At 42.9% G+C, this 26,587-nt stretch overlaps 1 protein-coding gene across 4 annotated transcripts in view; it reads right to left on the bottom strand.

The window, feature by feature from the left end:
• Positions 1 to 3,440: 3,440 nt before the first annotated feature.
• LOC143041434 (hemocyte protein-glutamine gamma-glutamyltransferase-like) overlaps positions 3,441 to 26,587 on the bottom strand; it is a 120,980-nt gene continuing 97,833 nt past the window's right edge. For 2 of the 4 annotated variants that reach the window (XM_076213299.1, XM_076213298.1), the window contains exons 2-15: positions 16,425 to 16,472; positions 14,102 to 14,228; positions 13,279 to 13,488; positions 12,866 to 12,996; positions 11,715 to 11,850; positions 11,230 to 11,456; positions 10,434 to 10,611; positions 9,456 to 9,710; positions 8,847 to 9,028; positions 8,112 to 8,351; positions 7,464 to 7,604; positions 6,374 to 6,529; positions 5,422 to 5,561; positions 3,441 to 5,189 (exon numbers count right to left, since the gene is read on the bottom strand). In XM_076213299.1, the coding sequence (XP_076069414.1) occupies positions 5,045 to 5,189; positions 5,422 to 5,561; positions 6,374 to 6,529; positions 7,464 to 7,604; positions 8,112 to 8,351; positions 8,847 to 9,028; positions 9,456 to 9,710; positions 10,434 to 10,611; positions 11,230 to 11,456; positions 11,715 to 11,850; positions 12,866 to 12,996; positions 13,279 to 13,488; positions 14,102 to 14,228; positions 16,425 to 16,460 (2,304 nt within the window). In that variant the 5' untranslated portion in view covers positions 16,461 to 16,472 and the 3' untranslated portion in view covers positions 3,441 to 5,044. The remainder of the gene's footprint in view (positions 5,190 to 5,421; positions 5,562 to 6,373; positions 6,530 to 7,463; positions 7,605 to 8,111; positions 8,352 to 8,846; positions 9,029 to 9,455; positions 9,711 to 10,433; positions 10,612 to 11,229; positions 11,457 to 11,714; positions 11,851 to 12,865; positions 12,997 to 13,278; positions 13,489 to 14,101; positions 14,229 to 16,424; positions 16,473 to 26,587) is intronic. The other 2 variants (XM_076213301.1, XM_076213300.1) reach the window with 1 other exon arrangement.

Genomic DNA, 26,587 nt, shown 5'->3' with positions numbered 1-26,587 from the left:
AAGCAGAATACTGTCACGTTTAGAATAACTTATTTCAAGATTCGAACTCCTTATCGTTGACACAACTACTGCAGCGATCATAAAAATTCACGTCACTAAAAAGAATCTAGTTTTTCCATCACTATAAATGACTGTATCCTAGCGGCTTCGTTCGTTAGTAGATTTGCTTGTAGCAATGTTTTTGTTATTTATTTCCGCCAAGAAAATGACATATTACGTTCATGTATTATAATTTACAAAATTAATATTTACTTTTATAATGTTATATGGCGTAGGTGTGCACAACTAAAATAATACCCTTATTATTTATTATAATGTCGATATAAGTATAGCCTGAATTAGTGAATATTTAATCTAAGTATTTATGGTATTTGTTCAGCTATGTACCTGGGCGCAATATAGCGTTACAAAATTTAATATTAATTTTGTTAATTATAATACATGAACGATATATGCTATTTTCTTGGCGGAAATGAAAATAAAAAATACCTTGCTACAAGCAAATCTGTTAACGAACGAAGTCGGTAGCATAGGGTCAGGACGCCATCTTGTCTGTCAAGTGTTTGTCGTATGCCCGGTCTAGTTGAAACGTCAGCTAATGTACAAGATGGACATCACGGTACTTCTGACAGTTTCTCGCGGGTTACATATTCTTGAAGGAATGCTATGGAGCTGAAATACATGCATTCCTTCAAGCTGCTAGAACCTTATTATTGGCTTATATAATAATATACACCGCAATCTGAGAGTGGTTGAAAGGCCCGCCAACTTCTCTCACGACGACGAGGACGATCCGGATGACGTATAAATCGCAGGTACTGATTAATTAATCACAGGTTAGGTTAGGTTAAGTTAGACGAATTTATTATCCTTTCATTACTCAGACGTCGGCATCTATCATGACAAACATGGCGTGCCATTCGTCCGGCGCGACTTAGGAAATTTGTTTGAGCAACTTTTTTTGTTTTTTATTTCTGCCCAGAAAATTGCATATTACGCTGATACATTATAATTTACAAAATTAGTAATTAATTTTCTATTGCTATATCGCGTCCTGGTGCAAAACTGAACATTTACACAATAATATTGTAAGGAAATATTTGAGAACTATTGCAAAAGTGAAATCAGAAATTCCATTTGTATGTGATAGATTGAGTAGGGTAAATGTTCAGTTTTGCACCTGGACGCATAACTGAACAAATACCTGTTATTGTTATTGTTTATAGTCCATCAGCACTTGTTTCTATAATATTACCATAAAAAATGCTTTATCTATACGAAAATATGAGATCTGGATTAAAACATTATCTGATAGCAACAACAGGTGGGACCTGGAAATCGACATTTCAAATAACTGTACAACGGTAATGTTACATTGAATTACCACAATGATGAGTACTTACGTTGTAGTTAAACTCATTGCAGCTTGACCACGTACATCATTTGACGATTAGATGATGCGGTAAAATAAATAAATAGATAAAACACAATTTGACACTCCGGGCGCGACACTATACAATAAGACAACACGAACGACTAATGTCGACGTCCAGTGATACTAAAATTATATTTTCTTTTAATTTACAAATTTTCCATATATTCAAAGTAGACGGGTTTTCATAGAAATATAAATCACGCAATTCATCTGCCAAGCAAGCTCTGTAATTAGTAGAAAACGGTTGTATCAAGATTGAAGTATAAATATTACATCCCAAAAATTATTCGAAACAATCAATTTTTGACTTGAATCGAACAACTATACCCACGAACCATGATTTACTGTTAGTACAAAGATTGTATTCACGAAAAAATAGAATAAATAAACAGTGCGAGTTTATATGACAAATTAATTTAAACAATAAAACAAATATGATAGTTCGGACTAACTGTAGGAAATATGTAGAGAATATACGAAGCCAGGCAAGATGCGCTGAATGGAACACCGTTTCACATTATACAATACATACAGATGAAATGGGTGAACAATGCCTAATTTAAATCGCGTTACATTTTCCTCACTCAAAAATATACGTGACGAACTCCCAGGCCTTCGTGTTTCATTATTACTATTTCTTGTTATCTTAATTATTATTACTTTCATGTTTATTTTCATTTCTTGGTTTTCCTTATTAGTGATTTGTCGACTGTGTGGGTCTTATATCATTGTGTAGCCATTTTGAAGAACTTGATTTTTCATACATATATCAATGTTTTTTTCAAATTTAGCGTACCTGAATTTAGTTTAATCTAATTGTATAAATTCACCAATTACTCCAGTCTATCCTGTTGGTGTATTATTAATTTATGTAAACAAACACACATACATACGTGCACACATGCATACGTGCATGCACACGCACGCGTATTTACAGTACATACACACACGGATACATACTTATATACATACATACGCGCACACACAAGCATACTACCAATGGCCTTTTCCCCCTGATACAAGAGGTAGCCAGTGAATTCACATTCCCACTCCTCAGTCATAATCTCTTTCGTCTTAGCTTCTCGTGGGCGACGAGCCATCCCTGACTCCAGCCACACCGCTCGGGTCGAAATCAACGCAGCAAGACACAGCAGCTCCCGACAGACGAAACCGGGTAACCCCCACAGCTTCACTTACATGGCGACCGTCCTGTCCTCGACTTGGTGAAACTAGAGAAGACGAGGAGAAATACCTTCGGACTGAGTCAGTCTATAGTCCATTCATAACCATTATCTACTTGTACCTATCTCCTCCCTTCTTCCTTCTCTGCTCAACAGACATTCACCTCTTATTCAAAGCGCCTTTCATCCCATCCATCCATCTCATCCTCGGTCGTCCGCTCAAGTTCACCCCTTCCACGTCTCTTGTACCAATCGTTCTTCATTCATTCCATGTGCCCAAACCATTTTCGTATTTTTTCCTTAATCCTATTTGCCTTTCCAATTCCGCTCTCCTCTTTTCTCACTCAATCCATCCTCGTAATAATCACCATAATTCATCTCAAACTCCTTTGAATATATTTTCCACCTAACGGAGGGTGGCCTAACTCCCAGGACCTCGTGTTTTACGAATCACACAAAACCAACCAATCACGGCACCTTGAAAACGAAGTCATCTACCCTCCCGCCACACAATTCGGATCAAAAACAATGCAGCGAGGCACAGGTCCATTGCAGGGTTGATAAAGTTAAAAATATTGATAATACATATACGAATTCACCCATACCAGGTTAAGGTGGTACTCCATACAGAGGACATCGTAGCGTGGGATCTAATAAACCATGCCCTTGGTCCAACTCAATGGCGGCAGGGTTCGAACCATCACCTCGACTTCCGCCACAAATAGCGACGCTCTAACCCACTCGGCCAACGTTCATCCATTAGTATGGTAATAATAATAATAATAATAGTAATAATAATAATTATTACTGGTTATTAAAACAAATTTAGGTTTGGAAAGCAACTTTATGAGAAACACCACATTACAATGAAATGTTCGTAGAAAATAGTAAACAGAGCTACATAAACAAGACACATACGTAGATTCAGGAAGCTAAAAGGTTCTTCTTCTTCTTGGTACAATGAAATGTAGAAAAATGTCAAGTGACAACAACTACAAGAATGTTTGCTTATAAGGCACAATTATACACTACATACTGCCAGCGATTCCGTCGAGGGAACCGGTACATGTGTAAAGAAGCTAGTCAATTATCAAAAAAGAATGTGTCTACCAGAAACTGCAACTTAAAAGAATGAGAAATGTTAAGTCTACTGAATTTGAAAAAACATGCTGTGACTTTCAGTGAAGAAGACGTTTTCTCTACTGAAATGTTTGCATGATACTTTAAAAAAGTAAATATATATATATATATATATATATATATATATATATATATATATATATATATATATACATACATATATGAAAGTCATGTTGGCTACGTAACATTACATTTCAGTTTCCAGCATTGTCAGATGTCAAGTTGCAGGATCGATGTTCCTAAAATGAAAAAAAGTTTCTGAATTTGATCCAGACAAAAAATGAAACTTCAAGTTTCATTTACAAAACACAAATCTTCTATGACACTAAGTGCGTCAGCCATAGGCCCAGCCGCGACGTTACAAAATTCAAATCCTTATTTGAAAAAAGAAAAGAAAATAATAATATAAACTGCTGAAAATGGGTGACATTAATGGAAAGCGTTGGGGGAAAAAATCTTTACATTTTCGAGCAGTTTTCGAATTCTGTACTGTCGCAGCCGTTGGCAGCTGTGACGTCATATCGTCCAAACACGGAGGACTATGACGTCATAGCGTCTCAACACGGAAGGACCGTTGGCTCACATTGGGCTTGTGATTATAGAATGGCGGCAGATCACAATATGCTTTGGATTTAAACCATTTTCATTAACTAGCACAGCCGCCAGAAATCATTTATGGGTTTGGATAATTAATCTTCATCCATTCCTCTTGAGGAGCTGCCTTGGAGACTTTTATCGTGGAAGACATCGCATGTTTGGCAATCTACCTTGCTTAACGCCAATGGATAAGATATTTGGTGTGTGTGTGTGTGTGTGTTTGTGTGTGTGTGTGTGCGTGTGTTGATCACCTTTCCAAAGGCAAAGCTTACATGCGTGGTTGAAATTCTCTTAAGCACCCCAATTTTTCTCCATATGTCAAGGGCTCTGCATTTACGATGTCGCTCATCACAGATTCTATTCTGGCTAAAACACGCCGATTTAATTCAACCTAGCCAACGCAGAAGAGTTGTAAATTCGTCAGCATATTTATTAGCCCTTAAAATCCCCAAAGATAACTGATACATCTTACTACCCCAGAGTGCATACATTTCAAAATCGTGCGAATCAGCACCATATGGAATAAAAACAAAATTACAGAACAGCGTTTTCGTTTGGCATCAACAATACACAAGATTGTTTTATTTAATTTGTAAACACAGGCTCGACCGTTTGAGGCGCGACCCACTTCCCGCTCTCCTTCGTTTGAATCTCCGACGCGACGTGACGTCACAGGCTGACTTCACAGTGTTTACGCTTTGGCAACTTTGATGGTTATGGATCCGTTGACATCGTAGATTTCCTTTGCGTTGAAAGTGGCAATGATCTTGCGATCTCCGTGGATGCGAGGACGGAAGATGTATTTGTATTTGAACATGCCATTGACGGGAACCTCTCTGTACGGGCGAGAGAAAGAAACAAGTGAAAATCTGTTTTATGTAGACAAACAATTCCCTACCATTAATGCATTCTAATCCACTGAATTTGTTTTCTCTGGATTTGAATAAAACATCTCTATACATTTACCTTCCACTACAAAATCTTACATAAACTTACAATGAACTAAAATGGATTACCCAAAGTATGGGGATGGGGGAGAAGGGGGATAAGAACACCGCCATTACTTACCCCTTGACCTTTACTTCAGTTGGTCGGAGAAGACCGGGGCCATCAACGTTGAGGGAGCATTCAGTCATGGGCGTGTTCAGTGGATTCTTGAAAGAGAATTCGACCTCACAGTCGGTCTTCACCTTAGGTGGGCTCAAGGCCTGCAGGAGAAGACGGACGTACGTGTAAATGTTTTATTTATTAATTAATTAATTTCATCATTATTATATATTTTTCTTACATCTGCATGAAAGTTTAAACTGTAGTAGTACATAGATATTGTGTGTGTGTGTGTGTGTGTGTGTGTGTGTGTGTGTGTGTGTGTGTGTGTGTGTGTGAAAAATAATACATCTCTAAATACCAAACAACTTCTTCCCCCTTATAAGCGAGGTAGCCGGCCAGAGCATCCACCAATTTCCCTTCAAGTTAAGCTCCTTGTGGATGAACGTCCATCCCTGTCTCCCGCCACACTGCCCCGGCTCAGAAGCAATGCAGTAAGACACATCAGAACCCGAGAGCCGACGCTGGGTTACCCCCACAGCTTCATTTACATAGTGAACCTCCCTCCTCATCCCCTCGTGCGAAAATAGAAAAGACGAGGAGAAATCCCCTTCGGAGCGCGTCAATTCATCATCCATTCTTAACCATTCTCCACTTACACTTATCTCTTGCCCTCTCCCATCCCTGCTCGACAGACATTCCTCTCGTACCCAAAGCCGCTTTCATCCTATATACATCCATTCACAACCTATTTCCACTCACGTCTGTCTCTTGCCCTCTCCCTTCTCTGCTAAACATACATTCCCCCTTGTACCCAAGCTCCCTTTCCAATCACACCCATCTCTTGCCCGCTCCCTTCCCTGCTCGACAGGCATTCCTCTTGTACCCATGGCCCCTTTCATCCCCCATGAATACACACACACACACATATATATATATATATATATATATATATACACAGTTTGCTACTTACAGTGATTTTGAGCCTAGGCTTCTCAACCTGGAAATCATCCTCGTCAGTCCAGGTCTGTCCAGTTTCCTTGACGCGGCAAATGGCGTACATCTTGACCATGCAGTGCTCGCGAAGCTTCTGCCAGTACTCGTTGTAGGTGACCGTCAGTGGGAGTTCCTGGAACACAAGAGAATATTAAGATGACAGCACCCCTATGGACCAGAGTTTTTGTCAGTGTTTTTCGTCGTAACTTGGTGGTAACCCATTTTAACTAGATATAACTTACTTGTATGTTAGTGTAACTCTCTTCTAAATTGCTCTCTAACGCATCTCTGTCTTAGTGTATCTCGCTACTGGCTCAGTGTAACACATCTTTAACTCACTTCTCAGTTAACTCATTTTTAACTAACTTGCTTCTAACTCAGTCAACTCATCTTTAACTCGCTTCTAACTCAGTTAACTCATCTTTAACTAGCATCTCAGTTAAATAATCTTTAACTCGATTTTCGGTTAAATTATCTTTAACTCGCTTTTCTTCTAACACTCAGTTAACTAATTTTTAACTAACTCGCTTCTAACTCACTTAACTCATCTTTAATTCATTTCTAATTAACTTTCGAGTTAGTGTAGTTCAGTTCTAACTCATTTCTAGTTGAGTATTGCTAAGTGTAACTTCCTTCTAACTCCTTAACGCCGCTGACTAACTCCCGTATGGGTATAGTGCCTTCCTCTCTCTCCTAACTCGTTTTAATTAACTTTAACTTTCTGTTAACTTACTTTAATTCACTCTTAATTCAGTACAATTCGTTTCTAACTGACTTCTAGCTTGTTCCTAACTCGCTTCTGTTTTCTAACTTGCTTATAATCGAATTCTAACTCGTTAATAACTGACCTCTAACTCACTTCTAACTGACTTCTAACTCGCTTCTGACTGACTTCTAACTTGCTTGAACTAACTTCTAACTGACTTCTAACTCGCAATAACTAACTTGTAAATTACTTTTAACTAACTTTTGACATAAAACTCGCTTCTAATCAATCTCTGACTTCTAATTCGCTAATAACTCGCTTCTTACTTCTAACTGATTTCTAAATCGCTTCTAACACTAACCTTAGTCATCTTAGGTCCAATAGGGAACTTGCCGTCGCCCTTTTTGATGACTGCGTAGTGGACGCCGGTATAGTAGATGGACCTGGCTGTCAGGTTGGCAGAGACAGTGCGCGGTTCGTTGGAAAGGTTCTTGATGATGACCTAAACAAGAAGAAAAGGATTTCAGGCATTAAAAACAACAACAAATAAATAAATAAATCAGGTAATAAAAAATAAAAAGATTTCAGGTATTAAAAAAAAAAAAAAAAAAAAAAAAAAAAAAGGATATCAGGTATTAAAAAAAAAATGCACATGAAGGAAAAAGGTTCTTGATATCCTGTGCATTGAAAGAAAAAAGAAAAAGAAAACAACTAGAAAAACACACCATCGGTCATAAGACAGTACAACAACAATATCTCTTCTCTATGTTGTTTACAGTTCCAACCATAGAGTGTTGCCACCAGTGCATCGCGAATTTATATGCACATTAAATACACCAAATGGCCCTTTTCTCCTATTACATGGGGTGGATGGGAAGATTACCGATTCAAAGTATACTTGCACCCATTCCACATCCACCCAAAAACAAGTTCATTGTCCCTCTGACCCCATTTTAGCTCCTCATGGATGAAGAATCCTCCCTCACACCCGCCCCACCGCTCGTCTTACCTTGACCGTGAAGGTGTTTCCAACTTCGATCTTGTCGATGTCCACCAGATCGAACTCGACGTCCTCCTTGATGTCCTTGTTGAATTCGTAGTACCTCTGGGCTCGCCTGTAGCCGCGAACGGCGTTGTGGATGGCCAAGCGCTCCCCAGCGGAGCCTTCAGGGTTCTTGTAGTCGGTAACCACGTCTTGTTTGTCGTCGTCGCCCAAGTCGTCGTCCTTCTCGGGGTCCTTAGTCAGAACCTGTAGTGTGGAGGAGGGACCGAAGAAACAAATGATCGTCAATGGTTTTTCACGTTTCATGGAGCTGGATGACTTTTTTCTTTATAATATGTTGTTGGGGTCTGTTTGGCTGTTCCCATTTTCCCAGATGGCTGGGGGATAGAAAATGGATTTGGAGCTGATATTAACACAGGCAAATACGGGTACAGACAAACATACACGTGTACACACAAACACACACACACACACACACACACACACAAACACCACACACACACAAACACCATACACACACAAACACCACACACTCACACACACACACAAACACCACACACACACACACAAACACCACACACACACACAAACTTACAAATATCACACACACACACACACACACACACTGTACATGAACTTGAGACTAAGTATACGAGTAGGAGATAGGACCCAACAACCGTTGCTCCTTTCCTGTATACTACAATTAGGTAAATACATATATATATATATATATATACTCACGTTACGGCCAACGTGGAACCGGTTGATCTTCATCCTGCTGTATCCCCAGTCAGACTCTGGGTCTTCGCCCCAATGCATGATGTCCGCGTTGACTTCGGCAAAGACGAAGGGTGCGTCATACCCGAGGCCGATGTCGCCACGGCGGATGGCCGCCAGGGAGGCGGGGCCGCACTGCATCTTGGCTGCATGGGTAGGCAGAGTCGTTAGTACTCTAGCAATGAAGACCAGGGGCCGAATTTATAAGAGATTCTAACAGCTAGATCTAGACATAAATCTTCGAAAGGGTGGGGATTATGCCTAAGTCCCTATGTCGGCGACCTAAATGCTTATGTCTAGAGATTCTAGACACAAGCACTTGGGTAAAATCCCCCGCCATTTTGAAGATTTATGTCTAGACATAGGTGTTAGGATCGATTATAAATTCGGCTCCGGGTACAATGGCAAAATTATCATCGTTGTTACTATAATATTTTATATATTTATTTTTTCTGGACAAATAAATTGTTCTTTATTATTATTATCATTATTATTTTTTGTGCTGCTTCGTGACAAGTAACAATGAAGCCATTCCTACGCAAATGGAATTCCCTCCTACGGAAGCAAACTTACAGTCACTCTCTTCCTGTGGCGTGGCATCAATGGCCTGCCAGCCACCATAACCCTGGGGCAGGTCAGGACGGGTCATCCAAACGTCATTCCACACGTGGAAGTTCCAGATCGAGTCCCAGCTCTCGCCGTCAGGTCCTCCTTCGATCTCGTCTCCGTCAGCGTCGAAGTACTTGTCGATGGTCAACGAAGCGTTAGTGTCGTGAGCGGAGACGAAGTTGGTCACAGATCGACAGGGGATACCCATGGCTCGGCAGACTGTGGAGGGGGGGATAAGGAGAACGTGACATAATACCATGTGTGTGTGTGTGGATTGTTCCAGGGACCTGGGTGGCCGCCATGGCTTGCTGTTACAAATTATACATTTCTATATAATGTAGTCTAGCGATATACATTTAAGCATATTCACAAAAATCAAATAAAAGATGATTATGATTGTTAACTTAGTAATAAATCAAAGGTTTGTTCTTCATCAACATTTTATCATTATTGAAGAAAGAGTATTGGGATGGTTTGGACACATGGAAAGAATGGTTTGGACATATGGAAAGAATGAGTGAAGAAAGAATTGTAAAATAAGTGTGGAAGGCAAAGGTGGATGAAGTGAACATGAGGGGGCGACCAAGGATGAGATAGATGGATGGGGTAAAAGGGGTATTGGGAAAGAGAAGAATGTCTGTTGAGGAAGGAAGGGAGAAGGCAGAAGATAGGGGTGAGTGGAGAATGGCTGTGTATGGATGATGCTGTGATGCATGGGAGTGGGTGGGTAGGGGATGGGGGTGAGGGAGTATGTATTCACCTTGGTCTTTGGCTCGCGTGTTGGACTCGTGATCGACAGCTATTTCCCTCCCGGATGAGAGCTCAGAGCTCGTATGACCGATCTATGGGTAATGCCATGACCTTACACACACACATACACCCAACTCCCCGCCCACGATATTTTGACACAGCCCGAAGGGATTCCTCCCCGTCTTCTCTTACTTGTGGTGGTGAGAGCTGAGAAGACCCAGCACTGTCCGTACTTGACTGGCTGGTAACCGGACCTCAGGTACTCCTCCAAGATGCGAGCAGAGCCGGTCCACTTGTAAGGAGCGATGCCATCTTCGTAGTTTCCGTCCCAACGACCTTCCAGGATACCGTCTTCGTCTTGGCTGTTGATCTGCCAAACAATAAGATAAATAATAATACATATATACATACATACATACATACATATACATACATATACCAAGGCTTTTTCCCCCTTACAAGGGAGGTAGCCAAAAAGGGAAAGGCATAAAATCATTTCCACCCATTCCATCCCTGAATACACTCCACATCCCTCCACCCTCCCTCTTATCTGAGCACCTCCTGGATGTACATACATACATACATATATATACCAAAAGGGCTTTCCCCCGTTACCCGATATCGGGCCAAGTACCTGATACCAGGGCCGATTACTCGATACCGGGCCGGATACCCGATATCAGGCCAAGTACCTGATACCGGGGCTGGTTACCCGATACCAGACTGGACAACCATTACCGGACCGGATACCCGTCACCGGGCCAGGTACCTGATACCGGGGCCGATTACCCGATACCGGGCCGGATACCCGATATCAGGCCAGGTACCTGATACCGGGGCCGATTAACCGATACCAGACCGGACAACCAATACCGGACCGGATACCCGATACCGGACCGGATACCCGATACCGGACCGGATACCCGATACCGGACCGGATACCCGATACCGGTCCCAGAAGTCGAAGAAGGATGACGAGGAGACTTACGGCCGCAGAGATGGCGCGGACGACCTTGATAGGGTTTCCTCTCTCGGTGTGGGCGATCCTCGTCATCTCGAGGACGTACATGGCTACGGGAAGAACCACGTCCTCGAACTGGGCGAAGCTCCAAGGTCGACCACGGGGCCTCCTGTAGGCGCCGACGTACACCTTGCCCTTGTCGTTCATGATGAACTCCTGGCGTTTCTTCTCGTCCTCAAGGTAGACACTGTCGTCTGCCAAAAAAAAAAAAAAAAAAAAAAAAATAGAAATAAAAATAATTCTCATCCTTGAAAAGACCAATAGTTCACAAATAATAAGCAAACAAGATAAATATACTTATCTATCTACTGTATACTCTAAGGGCTTTTCCCCCCTTATAAGAGAGGTAGCCAAGTCAAAAACAAAATATAAAAAATATATAGATAAAAAAAAAAAAAAAAAAAAAAAAAAAAAATGAGTTAGCTCTCAAAAAAAGTTTTTATGTCACTCACCCTTGCACCAGGGGTTGAAGAGCATGTACATGTCCGTATCATCTTTGAAGAGAGCTGGCCTCGTTCTCTCCTCCTTGAGGGCGCAGCGGATGTCCAGACGCCAGATGCCAACAAGAGCACCAGCAGGAGCGTACACCTGAAGAAAGTATCCACCATCAAGACCCATCATCCCAATATACATACATATACCAACAACTTCCTCCCCTCACCCTTACAAGGGAGGTAGCCGAAGTCAAAGGCATAAATCCACTCCCACCCATTTCATCCCCATGTACTCCACTCCCATTCACCACCCCTCCCTCCCTCTTTTCTTGGCTCCTCCTGGATGACGGGTCATCCCTGTATCTCGCTCACTGGGTCTGAAGCAATGTAGCAAGGCACAGCACATTCACAGCAAGGCCGTTTCGTTTAATCGGCGATCTCCCTCTCCTTCCCCAATCTTTATTATATATATATATATATATACATATATATATATATATATATATATATATATATATATATATATATATATATATATATATATATATATATATACATACACACACACACACACATACAAACACGAGTGGTAGGGTGGTGAGTTTAAACGCCAAGAATCCGTTGACCGGGGAGGAACGGGGTGAGCTGTGCGAATATATAGTCATTGTCTTATTTGTGTACACTCTGAAGAAGTCCTAGTTGGACGAAACGTCAGAAATAAAACTTCCAACGGATTCTTGGCGCTTAAACTCACCACTCATTCTGTCTTCACACCTCAACACACACACACACACACACACATATATATATAATAAACACATAGGAGTGTAGTTCTCTCCAGCATAATACACGTGGGTATTTTTATACATATACATGGTTGATAGATTGATTTGGTTTAACGTCACAAACCCTCCGCCCCCATCCGTGTCAGGAGGCTAGGACGGTGCCAGTAACAGACCACCTTGTAACGTGGAATTTAATGAATAATGCCCTTAGGTTAGAGGAGGAAGAGGAGGAGGAGGAGGAGGAGGAAGAAGAGGACGAGAAGGTTGAGGAAGGCGAGGAGGAAGAGGACGAGAAGGTTGAGGAAGGCGAGGACGAGAAGGTTGAGGAAGAGGAGGACGAGGAAGAGAAGGAAGACGAGAAGGAAGAGGTCCCACTGTACATACCTGGAGGACGAGATCCTTGCCGCGAGAGCCTGGGTCGACACGGACATCCCAGTCGTCCTTGGTGCGGGTGAACTTCTCGTTCTCGATGGGGAGGACGACCGCAGTACCCTTGGTCACCGACGGCTTGGGGCCTGAGGGAGTGGTGGTCGAAAAGCATGTCAATCATTGTTCGATGAACACCCACCCTTGTTTATTTATTTATTTATTTTTTTATTTATTTATTTATTTTTTTTTTGTCACGAGCTGAGGGAGTGGTGGTCGAACAGCACGTCAACTATTGTTCGGTGACCACTCCCACCCTTTGTTTAACTAATTCTGTAATGTATCTTTGTGTCACACATGCACAACACGAATTAGTACGTTGTACACCCTTGGACCACAAAACCACGACGCGAATTGAAATCGCTACTCACCAAACTTGAAGTTGAGGATAACCCTGTCCTTGGTGCTGTCATAGTCCCTGTCACGGAACCTGATGGCCAGGTAGAAGGGTTGACCTCGACGGAGGATAGGCTTAGGGTCCTTGTCGTGAACGAGGTCAAACTTGATGGTGTTGTGGGTTCGGGCGTTGTCCTTGATGTACCAGTGCGTCCGCTCGATCTTGTTCACGCCCACGGTTGAAGCTAAGAACAGAGAACACAAAGTGTAAATGAAAGAACAAAGTTTCGAACTCCCCTGCTGCCATGACATATATCATTCACGTCTTGAGATACCCGAGTAGTAGCCCAGTGGATACCGTGACGAACTCACAAGCAGGTGGTCACGAGTTCGATTCCCGGGACCTACTACGGGCTTCCTGCAGGGTCACACGAAGAATTGTCACCCCAGAACGCCCACATGAAGAATCGTCACCCCATGAGATCCCACCTGAAGAATTGTCACCCCAGTACACCGAATATATATCAACAGTGAAATAAAGATTAAGTTAGGTTAGGTTAGGTTAGGTTACGTTAGGTTTGGTTAGGTTAGGTTGAACGAGGTTATGCTTATTATCAACTTATACAACTGAAGAATCGTAAACCTAGGGTGGCCCACATGAATAATTGTCATCCTAGGACAGCCCACTTGAAGAATTGTCACCCTGTCGGAGACTAGGGTGACAATTCTTCATGTGATCCCTTCCTGCATTGGTTCCCGAAAGCCCTGGCAAGGGAGTTCCCCCGGGCCGCGGCAAAGGGCTCAAGTTAGAGTCGATAGGGTATAGCTTTATTCCCACTACATCTCCCAGGTACTTACGGTTGGCTTCTTCCTCTTCCGTGGCCACCCGGTCGTTGAAACGTCGAGAGTAGTCAGACCGGAGGTTATTGACCCAGTTGTTGTAGTCGCTTCCATACCGGTTCCGGGAACGCAGATTGTGAGCCATCTGGAAACAACGTTCAAGGTCTTAGTAGGCTGAACACGGAACGGCCATAGTTGGTAGTTGCCGCGTAGAATGAGACGCGAGTTTTCGCGTAAAATGAAGAATTGCGTAAAATCAGTTAATGGAGCACAGCGTAAAATGAGAACAAGGTCTGGCTCAGGTTAAAAGTATGTGGGAAAAATAAGCAAAGCAAAATTAATATCAAGAAGATTAAAATAAAGCAAGAATGACATGAGAATCCTTATGTAAGTCTTGAAATTGAAAAAGAAAACGTGAGTAGCCAACTCTCATGGATGGCTGAGGCATGATTAGACCGCAGCGAATCAGATTAACAAGAATGAAAGCTTGGATTTTTTCTATTAGAAACAAAAAAACGTTAGAGGCAACAATTGACAACTCTTTTTAATTGCTGCTATGTTATAAGCAACTCAGTTCATGTGAACAAAATTGAGCGATTCATTTGCTTGAAGAGAAGTTTCGAGAAGAACTGGTAGATAGGGTTAGTTGGATGCAGTCCTTCATGCACTTACAGTAGATCGAAGCACTTGCAAAGCTCCAGAAACATCTCCCACAAATAGAACTCTGACCCACGAACATACGAGGCCCGCATGGAGAAGTGTCCCATGCGACACAATGGCCATTGTGTCGGATGGGACACTTCTCCACCCGGGGCCTCATATATACAAAGTAAACATCATCCAATAGACGAAACACAAAGGATATAAAAACTTCCACCCCGGAATTATATGATGTAAATGCATCCACACAATTGTACACACTATGTGTATGTGTTCCCGTGCACCAATATGTTTTACACACGCACACGTATGGACAGTTACAGAGACAAAACATGGAGTGTTAGTTTCCATCCACAGTCAGTTGTTAGATCACTGGTCACGTGATCAAAATGCAAGTAAAGTTCAACAAGAGCACAAAGAATCTGTAAGTTAACAACTTTCGATCACAAATCTTCAGAACAGACCACATCCAAACATGCAATTATTTATTTACATTAGTTGTGTCCATCTAGAACGAAATTCATCAGTTAGACAAACACTATATGACGATAAATCCACTATTGGACAGGGACAAAAAATGACAGATGTTCAACCCTGTTTCTCCTCCTCCAGCCAATGGGACACATGCAATGTCCTTCAGCGAGGTACAGAGAGGCTGATTGTTAGCGAACAATGACTGCTAGGTTCTTGACAGAGACTTTGGGCTTTTGAGGTGTCTGCCTATGTAGGGGGGGGGGAGAACCTCTTTAGTTTGAGGATAATCCTCCAGGCTAATGCTAGAATGTTTTAATCAGCTGGAGGGTGGGTCTGACTGTAACGAGTCTCAGTTCATAGTATCACAAAACCCAATTCGTTCATGAGTTCGTGAGACTTCGGACTGTACTGGAAAATCTGGTCCACCACGTGAGCATCCTACAGTGTCTGTTGTCATGAACGAGACTACTATTCTCAGTGACAAACTCCCTCGATGTCTTTGTCCATTTGCAGAAGATAAGCGAGCTAAGTGCTTGTCTTCTACGGATAGACAAGGATTGGGAATTCTTTCGTCACCAAGAACAATATTCTTGCTTATGTTAGTAGACAATGTACCTGTGTGTGGACGTGGCTTTCGGGATCTCAGTTGAGATTAGGTCTTCGTTACCTAGAATAACACAAATGATAGTTTTCACACTAAGGAATGGGTTGTACGTGGCCCGTCTCCTGTCCTTTAATTAAATGGCTTAAACAAATCGATTTTACATTAGAAACAGGCGCGTTCGTAGGGAACCATAATTTTAGAATCAGAATTACCGCGGAGGTGAAAAACAACATTTTCGATTTTGATTTCCAAACGTTTCGGTAATCATGTTGACATCTTCAGTGAATCTACAAAATAACAATTTCTTTTTTTATAATTTTGTAGATTCACTAAAGATGGCAACCTGATTACCGAAACGTTTGGAAAATAAACCGAAGTTGTTCGTTGCTTCTTTGGGCATCCTAGTTCTAAAACGATTTTACTTTTACGACAGGAAGACGGAAGATGAAAGAGGGTGGATAGGGGACGGGTAATACTCAGTCTCTTGATTCTAAAACCTGCAGTCATTGCAAAAACCCAAGCTGCCCTCGGCAGCTGCACCAGTAACAAGGTGGACCTCTAGGTCCTCCTCAATACTACAGACTTGAGGAATAATATAGTTACAGGCTGATTCCTTGGATTTCCTGTTGCGCCTTCCATGTTGGCGGATTCCTGTAGAGTAGTCAAAAAGACATTTGGTCGAATGAGTTTCCGAAGGTCATCGATTTGGTATATTTAAAAGAAAATATTATCATAGGCGGCTGAAACAGCACGGTGGGATGGTCACCCCTATGTAGTGTAGGACCCAAACACCCCACCCCAGCACTTAAGATTATCTGATTGGTGTTCGCATTTCTTGTGTGGCTGAGTTCGAAATGTTTGTTTTGTCGAGCGGGTCTTCTTGTTCTGAGTGAAGGGGAGAGGTTGCTGTGGAGGTAAATATGGAGAAATGAGTGAATTGCAAACAGATTCCTTCCTTGTGAAGTTGCGACAAATGGATCAAAATGCTCCGCCACTGTAACTTGGCCTCTTGCATGTGTGACTGCTTACCACAGAGCAAGAACGTTACCATTGTACTAAACTTGACCGTACAAAAGGAACGACCTGGAAGTAGACCCGATCGTTCCTTTTGTACGGTCAAGTTTGATGCAATGGTAACGTTCTTGCGTTGTGGTAAGCGAGAGTTCGAGTAAAAAGTGGCGGATATTCTTAATCCTGATTTTTATTCTCTTCCTTGCCGTGTTGGCGAGTGCTTTACATTGCCTCCTGTATGTAAATGTGGATTCTTGTTATTAAAGCCTCGTTTACACGGGGCAAGTTGAGAAGCAAGTCAAGTGTGCAAGTTACTTGAACTTGAGAGGAGAGCAAGCAAGTACACGTTCACACAGGCCACTTGTCTCTGACTTGGCTTATGAGACCATGTATTTGCTCGCTTTCCATAGAAACCTGCATTTAACTAAAAATACTCGTTGGGTTCTGTCTCTTACTCTGTAATGATTATAACTAGCGTAAAATAATCTTGGGCTCGTTTCACACGTACCGACTTTTCGTCGTCCACGACACGACGTCGTGCTCTCAAATAACCATGGTGCCTATGGACGCTTTCACACGTCACGACCAGGTGTGGATGCGTCCATACACAACCATGATTATTTGAGAGCACGACGTCGTGTCGTGGACGACGAAAAGTCGGTACGTGTGAAATGAGCCTTAGTGTACGTTTTTAAATTTCCTCAAAAGTTGTTCAGTTTACTGCTCATCTTTCACATCTGCAATGCGAAAGTAAATTCAGAGTAACGGCACTGTAGGTGCAGAGCATTGTTGAACAAATGTTTCAGTCAAGCGGCGACAGACGTCAAATGTCTAGACGTCAGGCTAAACGCCAGAGGTGGGGGTAGGGTGGGGGTAGGGTAGGGGTATCCGAGTGGCGCTCGCTGCCAAAACACTTCGAGGAATTCCCCACCTCCACGACCTCACGCAATGTATATGTTTAACTTGCTTACCATCAAGCGATCTTATTCAGCTGTGGGAGGGAGGGAGAGAGGGAGGGAGGGAGGGAGAGAGGGAGAGGAGATACCCTGGGAATATAAAAGGTAACCTTTCTATTACTCCACTCGATTGACGCCTAACGATTTTATTCTGGTAGGCGACACTTCTGGTAGCGATGACGTAGCAGACATGAGCTAAGCCTCTAGGGTTTCTAGTCACAAATTCTAGAGACAGATGGTGTAGTTTGTTTTAGAATTGTCGTTGGAAATTAGGCGAGTCTTGGCATAATTTTAAGCTAAAGGGGGGGAGCAGTTGTAAAGCAGTTTCCTAACCATCCCTTGCGGATGAAGAAGTGTGTGTGTGTGTGTGTGTGTGTGTGTGTGTGTGTGACTATTTACCTAGATGTATCTTACGGGAAGGGGAGATATGCTCGTGGTATCCCGTCTCTGTATGTCGCAGTATCTAAATTGTTCTTAAATGCGTGTATGGTTATAGCACACACTATCATTTCGTCCAGTTTGCTCCATACATCCACCACTCTATAGGGGAAAGTTGTTCTTTTTCAGGTCTCTTCTATAACTGTCCTTTTTGAGTCTCTATGTCCTCGTGTGTGTGTGTGTGTGTGTGTGTGTGTGTGTGTGTGTGTGTGTGTGTGTGTGTGTGTGTGTGTGTGTGTGATGTTGGTCTCTATCGGGTAGCTTTGATCCCTGAAGGAGTTTCAAACTTCTCGCATTTCGTGAAGGCGTTGACAGTGTCTTCATGTCAACCTCGACCAACAAAAATAAATACTCCAAGGATATGCAGGGTAGTAAAAGGATTCCTAATTTTTTTTTCTACCGTCCATTTTAGTTTTATCTATCACCTTCAGGAATTTATTGGGTTTTCCGGAGATCGGGAACCGGCCTTAAGGGACCGCACTTTCTGGTCGAGGGAGGTCGGGGAAGGGCCCTTTTCTTTATATGGCTCTTGCACCTTTATACATACATACACACATATCCATACATACATCCACACATTCGTACATGGCTTTTGTACGTTTCTCATTGCACAATGAAATCACTATTACATACACACACATACATAAACACACATATACACGTGCATACATACATACACACACACACAAGGCTCTTGTACTTGACTCACTCCGGCATAAAAGAAGAAAGAAAAAGATAGGAGAGGAAGAAGGAAGCAAAAGAAGAAAAAGAAGAAAGAAAAAAAAAAAGGCCAGAAATATCTGTCGATTCATTGCCAAGGCCAACAATACCTCGACCTTTGCAAAGGCAAACATTTATATCACAAAGAACCACCCAGACTTCAAAACAAAGAATAATAACTATCCCAACAACCAGAGGGCATTTATAAGCTGTGTACGAGATGTCGCTATAGACCACGGGCGGGCAACCTTTATAAGCTTGCGTGCCAAAATCAGACAAGTCTTTGATAAAGTTTCGCGCGTGACAAAACGAGTAGTAAAATAACAAGCCTACATTTGTATACAGGCCGCTTCTCTTCATCCCGCTGGTCCCTAATCTACCGCAGCATCAAGATACCAATAGTCATACAAAGAAATTTAGAGATTTATTAGTTATTCGTTTTAAGATGAGCCCTGGGTTTTGCTTACCAACGACTGACATCTACTTGGCGTCTGGTGAGAGAAGTGAGTGTGCCGATTACGGGTTGCCGCCTCTGATATAGACACAAACCTATTACCATCGGATCGCGCAAATACAAGTAATTACGAAAACAAAAGGGATTGGGTCCCTTTCCAGCGCAAAACTAGCAGGATCAAATCATTCTAAAGTGGTTCGGATACTTTAAATCATTATTATGATTCCTTATAGGCAAACTGCATTTCCCAAGTATGGCAGGGATTAATTATAAACAGCAAACACCTTTCATTAAATAAATTGCATCAACAAATTGAAGGCGATGTATTTTTTTCGTAGCACATTACAAGACCATCTTTATACACTAAAAGCTCTTGTATTTTTTTCGTAATACACTAAAAGGGCTTTGTATTTTTTGTAATACACTACAAAGTCGTTTTTTTCGTAACGCACTACAAGGCTTTGTATCTTTTTTCGTAACAAATTAACAGAAGGCATTTTTTTTTGTAACATTACAAGACTATTTTTCCGTACCACACTAAAAGTTTTTTTTTTTTCGTACAACACTTCAAGAAACCTCTATCAAGAGGACACGCACAGAAGTCAGACAAATCGTAGTTGTATTGACACAAACAGAACAAGTTTTTTTTTTTAACAAAATTATCTCAAGTGAAACGAATTCTTTTTTGCACCTCGTTTGTCATATCCGACAGCTGTAACAATTTTCTTACATGCAATTCTCCACTTAACTATAAATGTTGTTTACAATTCCTAAAAAGAAAGATGGAAGAATAAGAAGAAAGAAGAATAAGAAGAAAGAAGAATAAGAACAAGAAAGAAGAACAAGAAAGAAGAACAAGAACAAGAAAGAAGAACAAGAACAAGAAAGAAGAACAAGAACAAGAAAGAAGAACAAGAAAGAAGAACAAGAAAGAAGAAGAACAAGAAAGAAGAAGAAGAAGAAAGAAGAAGAACAAGAAAGAAGAAGAACAACAACAACAACAACAACAACAAGTCAAAGAAGAAGAACGCGAAGAAGAAGAAGAAGAACGCGAAGAAGAAGAAGAAGAACGCGAAGAAGAAGAAGAAGAACGCGAAGAAGAAGAAGAAGAACGCGAAGAAGAAGAAGAAGAACGCGAAGAAGAAGAAGAAGAACGCGAAGAAGAAGAAGAACGCGAAGAAGAAGAAGAACGCGAAGAAGAAGAAGAACGCGAAGAAGAAGAAGAAGAACGCGAAGAAGAAGAAGAAGAACGCGAAGAAGAAGAAGAAGAACGCGAAGAAGAAGAAGAAGAACGCGAAGAAGAAGAAGAACGCGAAGAAGAAGAAGAACGCGAAGAAGAAGAAGAACGCGAAGAAGAAGAAGAACGCGAAGAAGAAGAAGAAGAAGAAGAAGAAGAAGAAGAAGAAGAAGAAGAAGAAGAAGAAGAAGAAGAAGAAGAAGAAGAAGAAGAAGAAGAAGAAGAAGAAGAAGAAGAAGAAGAAGAAGAAGAAGAAGAAGAAGAAGAAGAAGAAGAAGAAGAAGAAGAAGGCGGCGGCGGCGGCGGCCGCGGCCCCCACAGGGTATTAAAGCCACAAAACCTCCTCCTTTGGTGGTGATCCGCCCACCTTCCTTTACGAGCAACGCCGTCCCCGCCCCCGATCAACAGACAACAAACCTGAGAAGTTGTGTTGGAGATGAGGTGAAGAGCCTACGCCTTGAGGCGCTGAGTAGCTGCGGCCGAAGCCGTCACCTTTGCCCGATACAGCCCTTTGGGGACTGTTGGTGGGGCATGAAACTATCAGCCAGTCACTGCTGGGCATCGGAGAGGAGTGCGGGATTCGAACCCACAATTCAGAGAATGCGAGACCAGCACGCTTCCGTTGAGGCCACCATCGGCCAGTTCATGATAGTGTGTTATTAATATGGCACTGCCTAGTGTAGGCCTTATGGTCTCTGGCAGCTTTCATTCTTGTGTATGTTCGTATGAAGGGGTCCGAAGGTAGCGTGGCCGCAGGAAATTCCTTACAGGATTCTCCTCTCCCGCTTTTGACCGGGTCAACGACCAGACCGTTTCTCAGAACTCGTAAACAAAATCTTTTACAAGCGGAGACCGCCGAAAGCACAAACATGAGACCAAAAGAATGGCGGAGCCGCCAAGAGACCATATGGCCAACACTAGGTAGTCCCTTACCACACATCATCCCTGATCTATCTGAAAACAACAAAGTTTCGGCGCTCGATACATGACTACTAAGTCTATCCCATTCGTTATCTCTATTGGTAAACCAGTTCTTCCTTATCTCCTTCTTAAACCTGTATTTGTTCAATTTAAAATCAGTCCCGAACCAAGGCATCACTGTCAGCATCGAGGACCAGTCTTGGGCCAAGCTGTCACTGTCAACCAGAGACGCGGTGCAATAAAAGCGATTGGATCCCAGCATGGCCTAAATTGCTTTTGATAAACCGGCAAGCAAGCAAAATGGTTGAAGACAGACCCAGCTGAGCCATTAAGCGTCCACTTCATGTCACTCTTGGAGTTGTCGTCACATAAGATAAGTTGAAAAGACTTCAAGGGCTGTTATCCAAGACACCAAAATGATTTTCTGAACTACTCTGTGAATATCTATTTCCAAAAGGAGCAGATAGGATTACTGTGTGGAGAGTTCAAGTGTAATACACAAACTAACACGAGAAAATAAAAACAAAATGGATTCCTTGGAGGAAAAGAAAATACGTCTTGTGCGATTCATCAATTAGCCTAAGCATAAACTGAGACGCAGGCGGCACAGGTGACATAGGTAACGCAGCACAGACCAAAGGCAGACTTCCTGTTGCTGAACTGATATGCAGTTTGAACGGCTCGCTTGAAAGGCTTCTAGATAGCTGCTTCTCAATGTGGTCCGTACGCCCCACAGGTGGACAATTCTGTTGTTTATCTTTCATTGATGTCTTGTTCTTTTGAAGTGTTTTAAACAAAGGTTTTATGCTTTTCCAGCTGAGGGTGAGTTTATTTTTCAAATTATAAGAATTGTACATCACCATATGGGGGACATGAGTGATTAGGTTGGGCATGGCCAAAAAAAGGCTGAGTTGTATTATCACAGCTTTCAATTGAGAGAGAAGTTCACACTGTACTTCAGTTCAGCAACAGGAAATCTGTCTTTCCTGTGCTACGGCGCCTGTGTGGCCTGCGTCTGAGTTTGCGGTTAAGCAATGATTAACAATTCGGCAACGTAAATGGGGGAGATCTACCATTGGAGTCAGCTTTAAGACTGATTCACTTATTTTCGTCCACTTGCCGAGACTGCAGTCCACATCTCGCTTCCGTACATGGGTACAAGCCAACGTTTTTTTCTCGCATTTTCCTTTTTATGTTTTATTTACATCGATGCGTTCAATTCTCAACCACGTCTAGCATCCATACAAGAGTATAAGCGGTCGTTTTTGTTTTGTCCTCACATTTTCCTTCTTTTGCTTTGTTTACGTTGACGCGTACAATCAGCTTCCCTCCGCCATTCATTTCCGTCCCGTTGCTCTGCCCCGCTATCCCCGCTTCAAGAGAAGTTCTCCAAAGAAGTTAAGTGTTGACAATGCGTGCTTAAGGAGCCGCGAGTGACAAGAATGCAGCTGGGCATCGTGCACTCCAGCGTGCGTGTTGAGGTGACGACGCTAAACGAGGAGGTCACGTCAGGGGGTCGAGACGGATAGATGGACACGTGCGGCGGGAAGTCTTTGGTAAACAAACACAGAGGAGTCCATGGGCGCAGCTCGACGAAGGCCGGACAGTGAGCGACTTTGCTTACTTCGATGTTCTTTTTCTCTCTTTACTGGGCTGAGGGGTAATATATTCCGGGTCTTCATGTAACAACTACAGCCGCTACAGGAGCCTCCAGAAGAGGAAGAGCCAACAAGGATGCTCCTACCTCTCCCTCCTCTCTCTCTCTCTCTCTCTCCAGCCTGAGGTCTGTCCTTGGAGTGGACTCCCCGGGGGGAGACCCATGGAGTTTAACTGGGAGGGGGGGGCGGCACTCCTTCCTCAAGAGAGACCTGAAAGGTGGACCTGGAGCGCTTTATGGCTAATCTTGATCCCCAGGGGCACGTCCCTCTCGAAATAGGAGACAATATCGAAGTACACGAGGTGGATCGGTGAAGAAGAAGAGGAAGGTCTGCAAGAGGAGCGAAAGACCTGCAGACGACCTGCAGATGTGGAAGACTTGCAAGAGGATCCACAAGAGGAGCAGAAAACCTGCAGGACCTGCATAAGGACCTGCAAGAGGAGCGGAAGGAGGTGGTACTGGAAGAACTGGAAGAAGAACTGGAAGAACTGGAACTGGAGGAGGAACTACAGAGGGTTGTTCTACTGGAGGAGGTGCAAGGGGAAATACAGAAGATGCTTCTGAAGAAAATGCAGGTGCTGCAGGAGCTTCTAAAGGTGCTGTTGAAGAACCTGCATGAGGTGCTTAAGGAGCAGCTCTACGAACAGCTACAGGAAAAGCTGGAAGAAGTGGTCGAGAAGCTACAGGCGGTGTCGAGGGGCCTACACCAGGAGGCGCTGAATAGCTAAACCCGTCACCTTTGCCCTTTGTGTGCGCTTTGGGGGGAACTATTGAGGCTGCAGTTGACAAGTAGTCACTGTATTTGGGAATCAGAGAGGATTGCGGGACTCGAACCTAGGACTAAGCAGATACGAGACCAGCAGTCTTCTGGTGACGTTACCAGCGGACACCAGGAGCAGCTGCAAGAGAAGCTGCACGAGAAGTTGCAGGCCGTCTGTTTATTTCTTCCTCAAAATAACGACGAACAAACATGGCGTCGCCTTGGTGAAGTGTGTATGTTTGGGTTATGATTATTTTCGTGATTATCCTTACCAGCCTCTAAACGTTCCCCAGACACTGTGTGCCGAAGAGTGCGTTCATCATTAACATAGACCAGACCCTTGGAAGCCTATACAACCCATCTTTCATTTTCTTTTGTTTTGTTATATTTTTAATTATTTTCTTGATAAACAACCGTGGTCTTCAGGAAGGAGAGGATGAAGATGAAGAAGAAAAAGAAAAAAGAGGAACAAGAAGAAGCTGAAGAAAACGGAGAAGAGGAACAAGAAGAAGCGGAAGAAAACGGAGATGAGGAACAAGAAGCAAAGGAAAAAAAAAAAAAGAAGAAAGAAAAAGAAGTGATTGTAAAGCCGACATCACACTTTTCCTGTTTACACAATTTCGTTTACCCTTGTTCCCCCTGGGAAAGGGGGATAAGACCACCGCCACCACGTTCCCCCTTGCGTGTTGGAAAAGGCCACTAAACGGGGATGAGAGAAAGGGGGGGAGAGAAGAGGGGCTAGAACCCCCCTCCCCCCCTCTCTCTCTCTCTCTGTATTTTTCGCCCACGTATTGTCGGGGCAAAAAAATAGGCTGATTCGGTCACCCCCCTTATTTGGGGGAACCATCTGCAACAAGGACCTCCCCGCCCCTGCAGCTGGTCTGAGGGGCGGGGAGGGGGAGAGAGGGGGGAGGAGGGAAAGGGGGAGAGTGGAAGGAGGGAAAGGAGGAAGAGGGAGTGGAGAATTGGAGAGAGGGGGAAGTGGGGAGAAGGAGAAGTGGGAAGAGGGGGAAGGGGAGGAGGGAGAGGGAGAAGGAGAGAGGGGGAGTGGGGACCAGGGAAATGGGGGGAGAGGGGAGAAGAGGAGTGGGAAGGAGGGAGAGGAAGAGGAAGAGATACATTGGGGAGAGGGGGAGGGGAGAAGGGGGGAGAGGGGGAAGGAGGGAGAGGGGGAAGGAGGGAGAGGTGAGAAGGGGAGAGGGGAGAAGGGGAGAGGGGAGAAGGGGGAGAGAGGGGAAGGGGGGAGAGAGGGGAAGGGGGGAGAGAGGGGAAGGGGGAGAGAGGGGAAGGGGGAGAGAGGGGAAGGGGGAGAGAGGGGAAGGGGGAGAGAGGGGAAGGGGGAGAGGGGCAGTGTCTTCGCCACTTCGGAGAATTAGCCTATACGTGACGCTGACAGAGTATTTGAAGCATGAGAGGAGAGGAGGAGGAGGAGGAAGAGGGAGGGAGAGGAAGAGGGAGGGAGAAGAGGGAGTAGGAGGAAAATGAGGAGAGGGGAAGTAAACTGTGAAGTTGAAAGAAAACGTAGGAGGGGTTGATAGCTTTTAACACGTAAACTACGTGAATAAAAAATATATACTTTTGAGGTCCCAGGTAGGGTAATCCTATCCCTTACGGGTTTATACTAATTTATTATACTTGATGGCAAGCGATTTTACTCAGTTTTAAGAAGCTACTTTAGTTATAAAAAAAAAAAAATAATAATAATAATAATAATAAAATAATATTTTTCTGGGTGCCGTCAGGCGATTTTATTCACTTGAGGACTCGCCCCGCATCCCGACAAGGCACGATTGTGGAGCGAAAGTGTCCACAAGGACAGAAGCGCTGGTAAAGGACAACAATAACAACTCTGGGACAAAACAGGATCACCACGGATCGACGTCACCAGGATATGAGAATGTGTTTACAGATGAACAGGGAAATGATTTATGGGAGTCTGTTGATGAGAAGACTCGACGCTTGTCATTCTCTCTCTTTCCTTCCCTCTAAATTTCCTTTCCTAAATACACACTAGGAGAGAAGCGCTTGTATACTACAGTCCACAACAACTATTAAACATGTTTTACATGCATATCAGAGGTACTTGATTGCAAACTGGCCTACCCTCCGTTCTTTTCTCTTTTCTGGAGAATTCTTCTTTGTGTATTTAAATCTTAATCTCTTTTTATGCCGTTATGTGAAGTATATAGATGAGAATATAATGAATATATCAATGAATAATTAACTAAACAAACAAAGACACATACAAAAATGCAGATAAATAAACGCCTGAAGTAATACAAGATACTTTTAAAATAAAAATAAACAAATAAAATAAAACTGAATAGATACAGGTAGAAAATAAACATGACTTCCAACCAGAAATTCATCAGTTGATACAATGCGTGAGAACAAGAACAAGAAGAACAACGACGACGACGACAGGAAACTATTCAGTAATGGCGACAGCGGTTCAGATAACAGAGCATTCGAAAAAGAAAAAAGAAAAAAGAAAAAGAACACAAAGACGAAGGTAGATAGGAAATATATATAAAAAGAAAATACGAAAAAGAGAAAACGAAGAATATGAAGCTCAGAAAAGGAAGAAAAAAACGAAAAAGAAGAAAACTAAG

Source organism: Oratosquilla oratoria, chromosome 31 (assembly GCF_046742065.1).
Source record: "Oratosquilla oratoria isolate Oo_2021 chromosome 31, ASM4674206v1, whole genome shotgun sequence".
Lineage (NCBI taxonomy): Eukaryota > Metazoa > Arthropoda > Malacostraca > Stomatopoda > Squillidae > Oratosquilla > Oratosquilla oratoria.
This window is presented reverse-complemented; position numbering and strand designations above follow the sequence as displayed.